The 12,179-nt window shown below is 33.8% G+C and overlaps 1 protein-coding gene across 1 annotated transcript; it reads left to right on the top strand.

The window, feature by feature from the left end:
* The first annotated feature begins 2,857 nt into the window (after positions 1–2,857).
* Positions 2,858–11,106, top strand: LOC107429574 (phosphoenolpyruvate carboxylase 4). The gene is made up of 20 exons (XM_016040284.3): positions 2,858–3,421; positions 3,914–4,077; positions 4,559–4,673; positions 4,895–4,972; positions 5,054–5,122; positions 5,252–5,330; positions 5,423–5,499; positions 5,618–5,713; positions 5,900–6,041; positions 6,517–6,639; positions 6,929–7,002; positions 7,106–7,345; positions 7,953–8,078; positions 8,163–8,264; positions 8,342–8,488; positions 8,660–8,758; positions 8,926–9,014; positions 9,326–9,452; positions 9,523–9,729; positions 9,906–11,106. The coding sequence occupies exons 1-20, from the start codon at positions 3,266–3,268 to the stop codon at positions 10,728–10,730; spliced, it is 3,135 nt and encodes a 1,044-aa protein (XP_015895770.3). The 5' UTR covers positions 2,858–3,265; the 3' UTR covers positions 10,731–11,106.
* The last annotated feature ends 1,073 nt before the right edge of the window (positions 11,107–12,179 follow it).

Below are 12,179 nucleotides of genomic sequence, written 5' to 3' on the forward strand. Positions count from 1 at the left end.
TTCAAAAAAAAAAAACAAATAAATTTAAAAAAGAAAAAGAAAAATTGAGGTCACGTGCGAAGCATGTGCCCCAATTAGATGGATTCCGTTACATTTAATTTAATTGGATCACATTGAAATTTTCTTACACTTACAAGGTATGAATGTGTTCAAATTAATACTAGAAGATCTAATTGAAACTTTCATAATTATAAAGGATACTAAAATGCATTTGTCCCTTATAAAAATTAAATAAAAAGTGATCTTGAATTAAAATTCCTTCTAAGAAGAATATTGAAGAAATAAGAACACCCCTTGAAATTGCCCATAAAAATTGTAGGCTTTGTTAATGAATTTTTTTCAAAATGGCAAAGAGACTTCCCAAGTTATGTTTACATTTGTTTGATTGGGCTCCAAATGGGAGATTCTTGTTTATTGTATTTAAATTGTATTGGGTTTTTTCTTGCTGAAAAATTCCTTTTGTAGTTTTCTTTGTTCGGGCATTAATCCTCATATTCTTTATTCTTCTTCTTCTTCTTAAAAAAAAGAAAAAAAGAAAAAAAAAAGTTATTATTAATGAACAAGTTTTTCATTTACTTTTTATTATTTTTTATATTGAAGAAAAGGGATTCAAATTTAACCTATAAAATTGTGACTTTGGTGTTAGACTATCTTACACAGAACACTTATAAAATTGTTGTTGTTGTTTTTTTTTTTCGGGTAAATAAACCGGCATTCAGCACAAAAGAAACACTTATAAAATTGTTAAATGTTAAGTGATGGTGTTTTCGTAATAAAAATATATAAAATGCTTGGTAATATCTAAAGGTCGGGCATATAAAATGAAAAAAACAAGGCCTGGTGGGGTACTGTGATTGAGGTTGGTATATTATTAAAGGAATATTTCTCTAAATTTAATAATGATCCTCTTGATATGAGGCCCCCACCATTACTTTGTTTTCATTCTCACATGATATTCCAAAAAGAATTTTTGTTTTCTAATAATATTATGTGATTCAGTTTTTATTAAATATATTCTTAACAGCAATAAAAAAAAACGAAAAAGAGAAAAAAAAAACACATAATAATAATAATCAATGTGGGAATTGAAATGATAGAGGTATATGAAACAAATTTATAGAATAAAATAACATAGATATCCATTGGATACTGCACATAGCTAAGGTATATGTAAAATTAATTAATTAATTAATTATTTATTTATTTTAAAAAAAGAGAGAGACAGCTACACGTGGTTTTTACAGGTATTGGCTGAGAGACTGGTACGTCTACCTACATGTTTGTCCGGTTGACAACGATTAGATACCATCATCCTCCCTGCTTTTGCTTTGTAAATTAAGTGGACTATAATTAGGCCTGGCCTGATTAATTACCGTGTTAAATTATATTTATATTGTGATATATTATATTTATAAAAAATTAAATTAATTCAAATATAATTTATTAAGTTTTTATGGAAAAATAGATAAATTTGAACTCGTTTGTTTGATATTATGTAATTCATCATCTAAATTGCTAACCTATTAACAATAAATACAAATTTAAAAATTTAAATTTTACTTAGTTTTGAAATAATAAAATAATATTTTTAAAAAAAATTACAAAAATTCTTGTTTATTTTTAAATTTTTAAAAATTAAATTAAAAAAAAACAAATTAATATATGTTTAACAATATATTAAATAGTTTTAATATTATAAAACTTATGTAATTATCAAAATATACATTTTTAACGGGTCTAATGAATTTATCGTGTTTTATCCGTTAAAATTTATTAATTTATTGGATGACACTAATATGGTCCTGACACAATATCATCAACTCAAAAGATGATATTGATATGGATCTGACACAATATCATTAATCTAAATATTTAAATTATTATCTGAATTCATATTATATTATGGTGGTATGAAATTTTACTAGATCTAATTATAGTATTGCACATGGGTGTTATGTGTCTGTTGGCGTGTGTAGACTGCCAATTTGATAAATTTCAATCAATTAATTGTAAATACGACATTATATGATAGAGATATATCGAAATATATATATATATATATATATATATATATGTCATGGTCAAATAAAGATGGTGGACCTACATGGCCATGAAATCCATAATGCTGCTGATAAGGATGATGCTTATCTGATTCACCACTTCAAATCTATTACTTTACTTGCCATTTATAAAGTTACTAAAATTAAAAACGACACTTGCCTCCACCTAATTATTTTTATTTTTTAAATATACAACGAAGATGCTTAAAGAATCTTTATTTTGTTATCTAAGAATCCACTTGGAATAATCTTATTATTATCATCTATATAAGGAAAAAAAAAAATCTAAATTTTCAGAATCCTTAAGTATCTTAAGGCATACATATATTTATGAAGCTAATATATACACACCCTATTATAATTTTTTTTTCCAAGATATTATTGCGTATGCACCAATTAAAAAAATTATCATAAACATTTTCTACATTGCTTTCATTGGAATTCAAGAGATAATAATAAAAAAGTTTAGGTGCATGATATGAAAAAAAAAAAAAAAGTATTTTAAATTTTCAATAAACTATGAGTAATAATTGCTCTATTACTTTGATAGATTATTGGATATGCAAAGTAACAAAATTCAAGGATGTTCAAAATTTAAAAAAAAAAAAAAAAGAAGAAAGAAAGATTTTTGGTTTTGTTGTTGTTGTTTTTTTCTTAAAAAAAACAAATTCAAATTTGTGAATTAAAATAAGAAAAAAAAAACAAAGAAGAAGAGAAATTGTTTCGGGAATCACCTGGTGATGATGGTGGTGTGAGAGAGGAGGAGGAGGAGGGAGGGGGGGGGGGGGGGGGGGGGGGGGGTGTCGCACAGTTTCAGTACCACCAAGAGACCTCCAAAACGGCCCCAAGATCCCGGCGGTACTGCCACGTGTAAGAAAATCCGTGGCAATTTATACGGTAAAAACGAAAAAAGGAATCCGTACATAGAGAGAGAGAGTGAGAGAGAGAGAGAGAGAGTCTTCCACACACACCCACACACACACACCTTGTTTTTTTGGGGTGAAGCGTCTCATAATTCTCACCACACCATTGGCTTTGCCTTCGCTTTCTTCACCCCTCGTTCCTCTGTTTTTTCGCTCTCTCTTTCTAAAACTACTTCTTCTTCTTCTTCTTCTTCCTCTTGTTCTTGTATTTCTCTCTCTCTCTCTCTCTCTCTCTCTCTAAAACTCTGCCTCTGTTTCTCTGTGCTTTTGTTTTGTTCAACAATGACGGATACTACGGACGACATAGCGGAGGAAATCTCGTTTCAGAACTTCGACGATGATTGTAGGTTACTCGGAAGCCTCCTTAATGAAGTGTTACAGCGAGAAGTCGGAACCCAAATCATGGAGAAGGTCGAAAAGAATCGGATTCTCGCTCAGGTTTTTTCGCTTTTCTTATTCTATAACTTTCTTAAACCCATCTTTTGTTTTCTGGGTTTTCTTCTTTTTTAATCTTTTGCAGAGTAGTCATTCTCTCATTTCTCACTGTTGCTGGCTTGCAGCGGTGGGAATCAACGTAAATGGGTTTTGTTTGTTTGTGTGGATTCTTTTGATGTTTCTCTCTCTTTTTCTTTTTTTTTAATTTTTTTTTTTACATTTTGATGATTCGTTTGGCTACTGAGAAAACAAAAGAAAATGGTAGTTTTGGTTACTGAATATACTGGTTTTAGTTCATGCATGAGGCTCGATAATGGATTGGTTTGGGGGGTTTTAAGTCTCGAATGAAAGTTTCTAAGGTTCAGAGTTTAAATTTCTTTCACATTTTCTCTAGAATTTATAAGCAGCCAAATGGATATATATGTGTGTATATGTACATATACATATGTATATTTCTGATATTGAGAAAATAATATGAAATGGGGATGTTTACAGAGTGCTTGTACTATGAGGATAGCGGGAATAGAGAACATGGCAGAGCTGCTTGAGAAGCAGCTCGCTTCGGAGATATCGAAGATGACTTTAGAAGAGGCCTTGACCCTTGCTCGAGCATTTAGTCATTACCTCAATTTAATGGGTATTGCTGAAACCCATCACAGGTAATATTATTGGGTTATTATTTATTCTTTGTTGCTTTAATAAATCAGCCACTCGTTTTTTCCTTGTTCAATTTTAAAAACTGGAAAATATAGGATTTTAAGGAATTGAAGTGGAACTTTCGCAAATATGTTGTTTTTACTCTTGGAACATAGAAGATTGAAGTTAGAAATGATCTCATTTTGGTGATTAACATGTATCTAAATATTATTATTAGTATTATTATTATTATTTTTTGAAAGACATTATTGTAAAAGTATATAGCATCTTTATGGAGAGTATAGATAAGAAAGACTTTCCCGGATAGGAGATGCACTTATTATGCATTTATCTTTCCTGTTTCTAGTAACAGCATTTTATGCTTTCATGTAACACCTAACAGTCTTGAAAGAAATTACATTGAATATCTTGATGCCCCAATTGACAATTTTGGTATATTTTCAATTTTGAATTACACAAGGTTTCAAACTAATATTTTCACAGGGTTCGCAAGCAAAGGAACATGCAACTTTTATCAAGATCTTGTGAAGATGTTTTCAGTCAGCTTTTGCAGAGTGGAGTTCCATCTGATGAGCTTTATAACACTGTTTGCAAACAGGTTTCTGTTCTTTTTCTGCTTCCAGTTTCATGCTGTGCTTCAGTTGTTTGTATGTATTAGAAATAGAAAATAGGAGGAAAACAAATTTAACTTTTTTTTCTCTTCTCCGGGCTCTTAGCGTAATTTTGTATTTGTCTTCATTGGTGGATCTCTTGAAGTTGGTTGTTTTGGAGAAGTTTCTTAATTTTCTATTTTTTAATCTCAAATTTTTGTTGCCACAGGAGGTTGAAATTGTTCTCACTGCACATCCCACACAAATTAATCGCCGCACCCTTCAATACAAACATATTAGAATTGCCGTAAGTTCTTAACGGATTGCAGATAACCTTAAATTCAGTAGGTGCATTAATTTTAATTAGTATTTTTCATTTTTTATGCAGCATCTTTTAGATTATAATGACCGATCTGATTTAAGTCTTGAAGATCGTGAAATGCTGATTGAAGATCTGGTATTACTTTTCCAATCTCGTTTTATTTTAGAAATTACTGTTATTGTGTAGAGGAAGTATGCTTGTGTGTATAGAAATGTGGAGCAGAGTGTATTAGTTTTGTGATCATTATTTCATTTTTCTTTTAAGGTGAGAGAGATAACTTCAATATGGCAAACAGATGAACTCAGGCGCCACAGGCCTACACCTGTTGATGAAGCCAGGGCTGGTAAATTCTGAGTTTTGAAAAACTAGACATACATGTTGTTTTCTTCTTTGTACATTGTGTATCTCAAAGAAGCCAAAAAATTATTATTGCAGGTTTGAACATTGTGGAGCAGTCTCTTTGGAAAGCAGTGCCTCATTATTTACGGCGTGTCAGCAATGCTTTAAAGAAGGTTTGACTTCAACTTGTGTTTCTACGACTAGCTGACATTGTTTTTTATTTTCTCTCCTCCTGCAAGATTTTTTTTTTTTTTCTCCCATAACTATTTTTTTGTCTTATCTATTTATCAGCATACTGGAAGGCCTCTTCCACTGACTTGCACACCGATAAAGTTTGGATCCTGGATGGGCGGTGATAGGGATGGGAATCCAAATGTTACAGCAAAGGTGAAAACTCTATCTGCTGTATATAAACCCAGACATGCAGGCCTGTCCAATCATAATAGAAATCGCCTTACACTTGCTGTTCAAAAAATCTAGTCCTTAATTAGAATGTTGGAAAATTTGTGGTTTAGACTCTTATTTATATTTTGTTAACAACATTTTTTTTTTTTCCCTCTAATTTTGCATCAGGTCACAAGAGATGTCTCCCTTTTGTCTAGGTGGATGGCTATTGATCTCTACATTCGGGAAGTTGATACCCTGAGATTTGAACTATCCATGAACCGATGCAGTGATAGGTTGTCAAAACTAGCGCATGAAATTCAAGAACAAGGTTTGGAATGTTGAAGTACCTTTGAAGCTCTAGTGGAATACAGTAGCAGTTGATTTCCTTGTAGCTTGTACAATGTGCTATTTTTATGTCATATTATTGTTAATAATTATTTTCTTGCCCAGTTAGCAACTTGTTGGTTTTGGTTTCTGTTTGGATTTCATATCTTGGACATTGCCTTTCAGCGTGAAGCTGGAGGGTGGGAATTTTTTTCTTTCTTAGTCTAGATTATTGTGTTTGTCTGCATGTCAAAGTTAAAATATCTTGAGTACATAATGTTTTGTGCTAACAACATTCATACTTTAGTTTTGAACATGAATGGGGTAGACTACGTGGTTACCTGTTAAGCAGTATTTAATTTAGGTGACACATTAGGTGCTTTAGTTGACAAATTGTTATTTTATTCTGTACCATATACCCAGCATGAACTAAGAGTAATGTAGACTTGTGCTTCATTACTTACTCATTACTTATTCAGAAAATTCATGTGAGGATCGGCATGAGAGTTGGAATCAGTCTTTGAGTAGAAGTCATTCGAAGCAACCAGCTTCAGCCCTTCCAAGACAACTTCCAGCCAGAGCTGATCAACCTTCTTTATCTGGTAATTATGTGACTACCTACTCGAATTACTACCATTTAGCTATCAATCCAGCAAGTTTAAGTTTATAGAAAGTGACCCAATTATGCATATCAAGTTAACAATGGTAGTAGATGGTTTTTAACAATAATATCATATGGCAATTATCTATTTAGACATTTGTCTGTGATTATACTTTGCTTTTATTCGTTTAAGTTTTTAACAGAGTGCTTGCTAGATCTACCATCAAATATAGTTGCTGAGAAATATTTCACATAGTTGATAACTCCTTTTTAATTACTTGTCCACATAGTTTGCAATGACGACGGATCTGAGTATCCCAGATTAGAACTACCTGGGACTGACTACATGCCACTGAATTCTCAGGTGAAGCAAATCCTAGAATGCTGACATTCAGTTTATGTTTAATGTTAGTCTGTTACCACATAATTACCTATGTAACCAATTTTTTTTATCTCTTATTTACTAGGATGGTCAGGCTGTTTCAAAACCAGTCTCTAATGGAACTCCATCTAGTCCTGGTGCTTCTCAGTCAAGTCCGTTTTCAAGGTCTCCTACTTTTGCTTCTAGTCAACTCCTTGCTCAGAGGAAACTGTTTGCAGAATCCCAGATAGGAAGGTCCAGTTTCCAAAAGCTCCTAGAGCCTAGCGCACCTCATCGACCTGGAATTGCTCCTTATAGAATTGTTCTTGGCAATGTCAAGGAGAAGGTATTCTTTTCCAATTATATTCAGTAGTGTCAAGTATTGCATATTTAGTCACATGGATACTTGTGCGGTGTTGATTGGGGAATTCTCTTATGGAATATGCATAAGAAAATCATAGAAAATTTTCATGTTATCAAAATAGGGCGAATATATAATTACTGAACGAGAGTGTTGTCAAAGGATTTTATCTGAAATGATCCATAATAGATTGTAGAATTTGTTGACATGGACACTTCATGTTATGTCTTAGACACCTCAACTCCTAAGAGGATGTATACTTATTTTGACTTTGCAATGTTCAACAAATATATATTTGTCTATGTTAGTGGCTCCCATGATGTAATTGATGACATAAAAAATAGTTGTGTAAACATTAACCTTGTATAAGCATCTTAATAAAATTGCATTTCGCCTTAAAAGCTATTCTTCATCAAGTCAAACACAAGTGAATTCTTTTGAGTATCCAAATGGATGTGTAGTACATGATTATATTGGAATAGGTATTTGACTGTTTTTCTTTAATGGATGAATTGCTCTACAAACCATAGGTTTTAATTTTCCACAATAAAATTAGATGGTAAATGTATGTATATATCTCCTGTGTGTTCAGCTTGTGAAGACACGAAGACGGCTGGAACTCCTTCTTGAGGATCTCCCTTGCGAGTATGATTCTTGGGATTACTATGAAACATCAGATCAACTTTTAGAACCATTGATCATTTGCTATGAGTCTTTGGTAATCTTTCTCTCCCTTTGTCTGTGATACACAAACACATGGAGGTCTTTTGTAAAACTAATATACAATCATCACCTTCTGCAGCAATCATGTGGATCTGGGGTGTTAGCTGATGGTCGGCTTGCTGACCTGATTAGAAGAGTTGCAACCTTTGGGATGGTACTAATGAAGCTCGACTTGCGTCAGGTTTGTTTTATTTGTTACTTTAATATTAAGCTTCTTGCTCCATTGGTCTTTTTAAACTTTAGTTTGTATGGTTACAGGAATCTGGTAGACATGCTGAGACACTAGATGCAATTACTGCATATTTGGATATGGGCACATACAGTGAGTGGGATGAAGAAAAGAGACTGGAATTTCTAACCAGAGAGTTAAAAGGGAAGAGGCCGCTTGTACCACAAAGTATTGAGGTAGAGTGTCTATCGAATCTTAACAACTGAGGATTTTACTTTTCCTTGTTCTCCATTTGTTAAGCTTGTATTTGGTTCCAACTTACCTACAGATGAGAGGGACAATTAGTATAAGGTTTTGTTGGTTTGATATAACTCCATTGAACTATTTAAACTATTGGGTTCTTTCAGGTTGCTCCTGATGTTAAAGAGGTACTGGACACTTTCCGTGTTGCTGCTGAGCTTGGGAGTGATTCACTTGGAGCCTATGTGATTTCTATGGCATCAAATGTATGGTCAACTGCTATAAACATAAATTTTATGCAATTTAAAGAACTTCTGCATATTAAATTTTAGATTTTTTTTTTTTTCATTTTAAATTGATGCATTGTTTATAATTACAATAAATATAGATATAGAATTAACATCAATCTTGCTGTGTGCTTGGTAAATGGCAGGCTAGTGATGTCCTTGCTGTTGAGCTCTTACAGAAAGATGCCCGACTTGCTGTTAGTGGGGAGTTAGGAAGGCCATGTCCTGGTGGAACGTAAGTCTGGAACCCTCAATTGTGGTAGTGCTCCATAAAAATTGTGTTTCAGATACATTAAATCATTTATATTTTACTTTTTTTGCATACCATTTTTAAATTATCTTTACTGTCTCAAACTATGGGATCATTTTGTTATCATTTATGATGTTTATTCAGTGTATGCGCACTAACACCGAGTGAGGGCATGTGTCACCTGATATGATCCCTTCTCTACGAGTTGCAATGCATTGGCCAATAGATTTATAATTTTTTAACGTACTCTCACGAACCACTACCACTATACTAATTTGGCATACATCTTGGAATAGGCTGCGAGTGGTTCCTCTATTTGAAACTGTGAAAGACCTGAGAGGAGCTGGCTCAGTGATCAGGAAATTATTGTCAATTGATTGGTACAGGGAGCACATAATTAAGAATCATAATGGGCATCAAGAGGTAATTATATCAAGTAACCTAGATAAATTTTGATGGAATGAATCATGTAGAACTAAGTTGTACCTAACAGGTAATGGTGGGATATTCTGACTCTGGTAAAGACGCTGGCCGCTTTACTGCTGCATGGGAACTCTACAAAGCCCAGGAAGATGTTGTGGCTGCATGCAATGAGTACGGTATTAAAGTTACTCTTTTCCATGGTCGTGGGGGGAGTGTAGGTCGCGGTGGTGGTCCTACATATCTTGCCATTCAGTCTCAGCCTCCTGGCTCTGTAATGGTAAGTTTTTCATATCCTTGTGCTCTGAAGTCTCAAACATTTGATTGCTAATTGCTAGCTTGGACAGCTTATGCAGTTAATTATTTTTGGTATCAGAGTTTTATAAATTCTCAATGCCATATGGAATAAGGTACCCTTTGTGTGTAAATGTAACTTATAATGGTAAAATATCTCAGGGTACCCTACGGTCAACAGAGCAAGGGGAGATGGTACAAGCCAAATTTGGGCTGCCACAAACAGCCGTTAGACAGCTAGAGATATACACAACAGCTGTGCTGCTTGCAACACTACGGCCTCCACTGCCTCCTCGTGAAGAAAAATGGCGTAACCTCATGGAGGAAATCTCGAAAATTAGTTGCCAGAATTACAGGAGCACAGTTTATGAAAACCCAGAATTTATTGCGTATTTCAATGAGGCTACACCACAGGCTGAGCTTGGCTTCCTTAACATAGGAAGCCGCCCCTCAAGAAGAAAGAGCTCGACAGGAATTGGACACCTTCGTGCTATACCATGGGTGTTTGCATGGACCCAAAACCGACTTGTTCTTCCTGCATGGCTTGGAGTTGGAGCAGGTTTAAAGGGTGTTTGTGAGAAGGGACACACTGAAGACTTAAAAACAATATACAAAGAATGGCCTTTCTTTCAATGTACCTTAGACCTTGTAGAGATGGTTTTAGGGAAAGCAGACATTCCTATAGCCAAGTACTATGATGAAGTCCTTGTGTCAGATAGCAGGCGTGAGCTTGGTTCTGAATTAAGGAAGGAGTTTTTAACTACAGAGAAGTATGTATTGGTGGTTAGTGGGCATGAAAAACTATCCCAGAATAATCGAAGCCTTAGGAGGCTGATTGAGAACAGGCTCCCTTATCTCAATCCTATGAACTTGTTGCAGGTTGAGATACTGAAGAGGCTGAGATGTGATGATGATAACCGTGCACTCAGAGATGCACTGCTTATTACTATAAATGGTATTGCTGCTGGGATGAGGAATACGGGCTAAAATGAAGCTCTTCTCCAGCACTTGGTTACCAACTTCTCATCTGCTACTACCTTCACCAACTCTTTTATTTTTATTTAAATCTACTTAAATGGGTGCTCTGTTATTTTTCAGAAGGCTACGTTAATGAGTATTGTATCTATGTTTGAGTAGGTTCTCTTGAAAAAAAAAAAAAAAAAAAAATTATCTACACACCCAGGTTTTGGTCACTGCAATCCTGAAAGGTTATTTTGCCTTTCTTAAAACTCTGGAAAACATATTGTAGAATTGCTGTTGAACTGGCACATAGCTTGTTACATCTGGTTGATCCAAGATGACTATCCTATATTGTATGTCAGAGAGCTTTAACTAGAAATATGAAATTGTATATTTAGATCAAGCTGTATGGTTAAACATAATATCTGTTTTTATATTGTCTAATTATGTCAGGAACAATAATTTACTTGGGAAAGAAACATTAAAATGTTGTCGCAGCTTGCATACAGGGGAAATATAAATGGTGTCAAACACTTCTTGTCTAAGGTTTTATTTTTTTGTTCCTATCATATAAAATTACCCTGAACACGAAATGATCAAAGCGATTGATTTTATGATTCTTCAAAACAATGTCTATTAAAGGGGGGTAAAAATGATTAGGAAAAAAAAAAAAAAAAAAAAAGAGGGGGGAGGGTGGTTGCTATGGGGTGTTAACAATGGAGTCTGGTTAAAATTTGACGCTAAAAAGCCTGCAATATTAGGTTTCAAGTGGCCAACTAGCAAAGTATTCAAGCAAAATGAGACTCTTTTAACAGTGACACTGAAGTCTCGTTTCAGTGGTTCTGGGCACAATTTCCACTCATGAACAATGCCATACCACCAACCATATATGTCATATATATTATATACATAAGCAAATGTGTATATCACTTGCATAAACCAAAAGCAAAAGCAAATATAAAGATATTTGTGTACTCTCCACTACTACTAAACTGGAATCTGATTTCCCTAAAGTCTCAGCAATATTTTCTTATAAGTTTTTTTTTTTTTTTTCCCCCCTTGCCCTTTGGATAATACTAACTTTCCAATAATTTAAAAAAAAAGAAAAAGATGCGAAATGTTGTTTAAAGAAGATACCATGCCTGCAGCTAAGGAAGTAGTGAGGTTAAATCAAGCAAATCTAAAAGACTGCTATAATTGAAGCTTTCTCAGCAGCTGAAATCCAACCACAACAAAAATATTCTAAACTTCCTACCTATACACATAGTGGCTCACAGCCAAATATTAATTGAGTCTGAATTAATTTTCAAGCTCCAGTGCCATAACAATGGTGACTCGTGGACAGCAATATTGTTACCTCATCTGTCTTGCACTTTTTATTTTATTATTATTATTATTATTATTTTTTTTTTTAAACACAAAGTCACTTCGTTATTTCTTTGTTGGATTCTGACTTCCATTTTACATATCACATTA

This window comes from Ziziphus jujuba, chromosome 12, assembly GCF_031755915.1.
Source record: "Ziziphus jujuba cultivar Dongzao chromosome 12, ASM3175591v1".
NCBI classification, from domain to species: Eukaryota; Viridiplantae; Streptophyta; class Magnoliopsida; order Rosales; family Rhamnaceae; genus Ziziphus; species Ziziphus jujuba.

Excerpts from the sequence above, each read along its gene's own strand:
- LOC107429574 (XM_016040284.3), top strand. The coding sequence starts at position 3,266 with ATGACGGATACTACGGACGACATAGCGGAGGAAATCTCGTTTCAGAAC. Across the intron at positions 5,331-5,422 it reads TGTTGATGAAGCCAGGGCTG|GTTTGAACATTGTGGAGCAG; the intron begins GTAAATTCTGAG and ends TTATTATTGCAG. Across the intron at positions 9,730-9,905 it reads AGCCTCCTGGCTCTGTAATG|GGTACCCTACGGTCAACAGA; the intron begins GTAAGTTTTTCA and ends AAAATATCTCAG.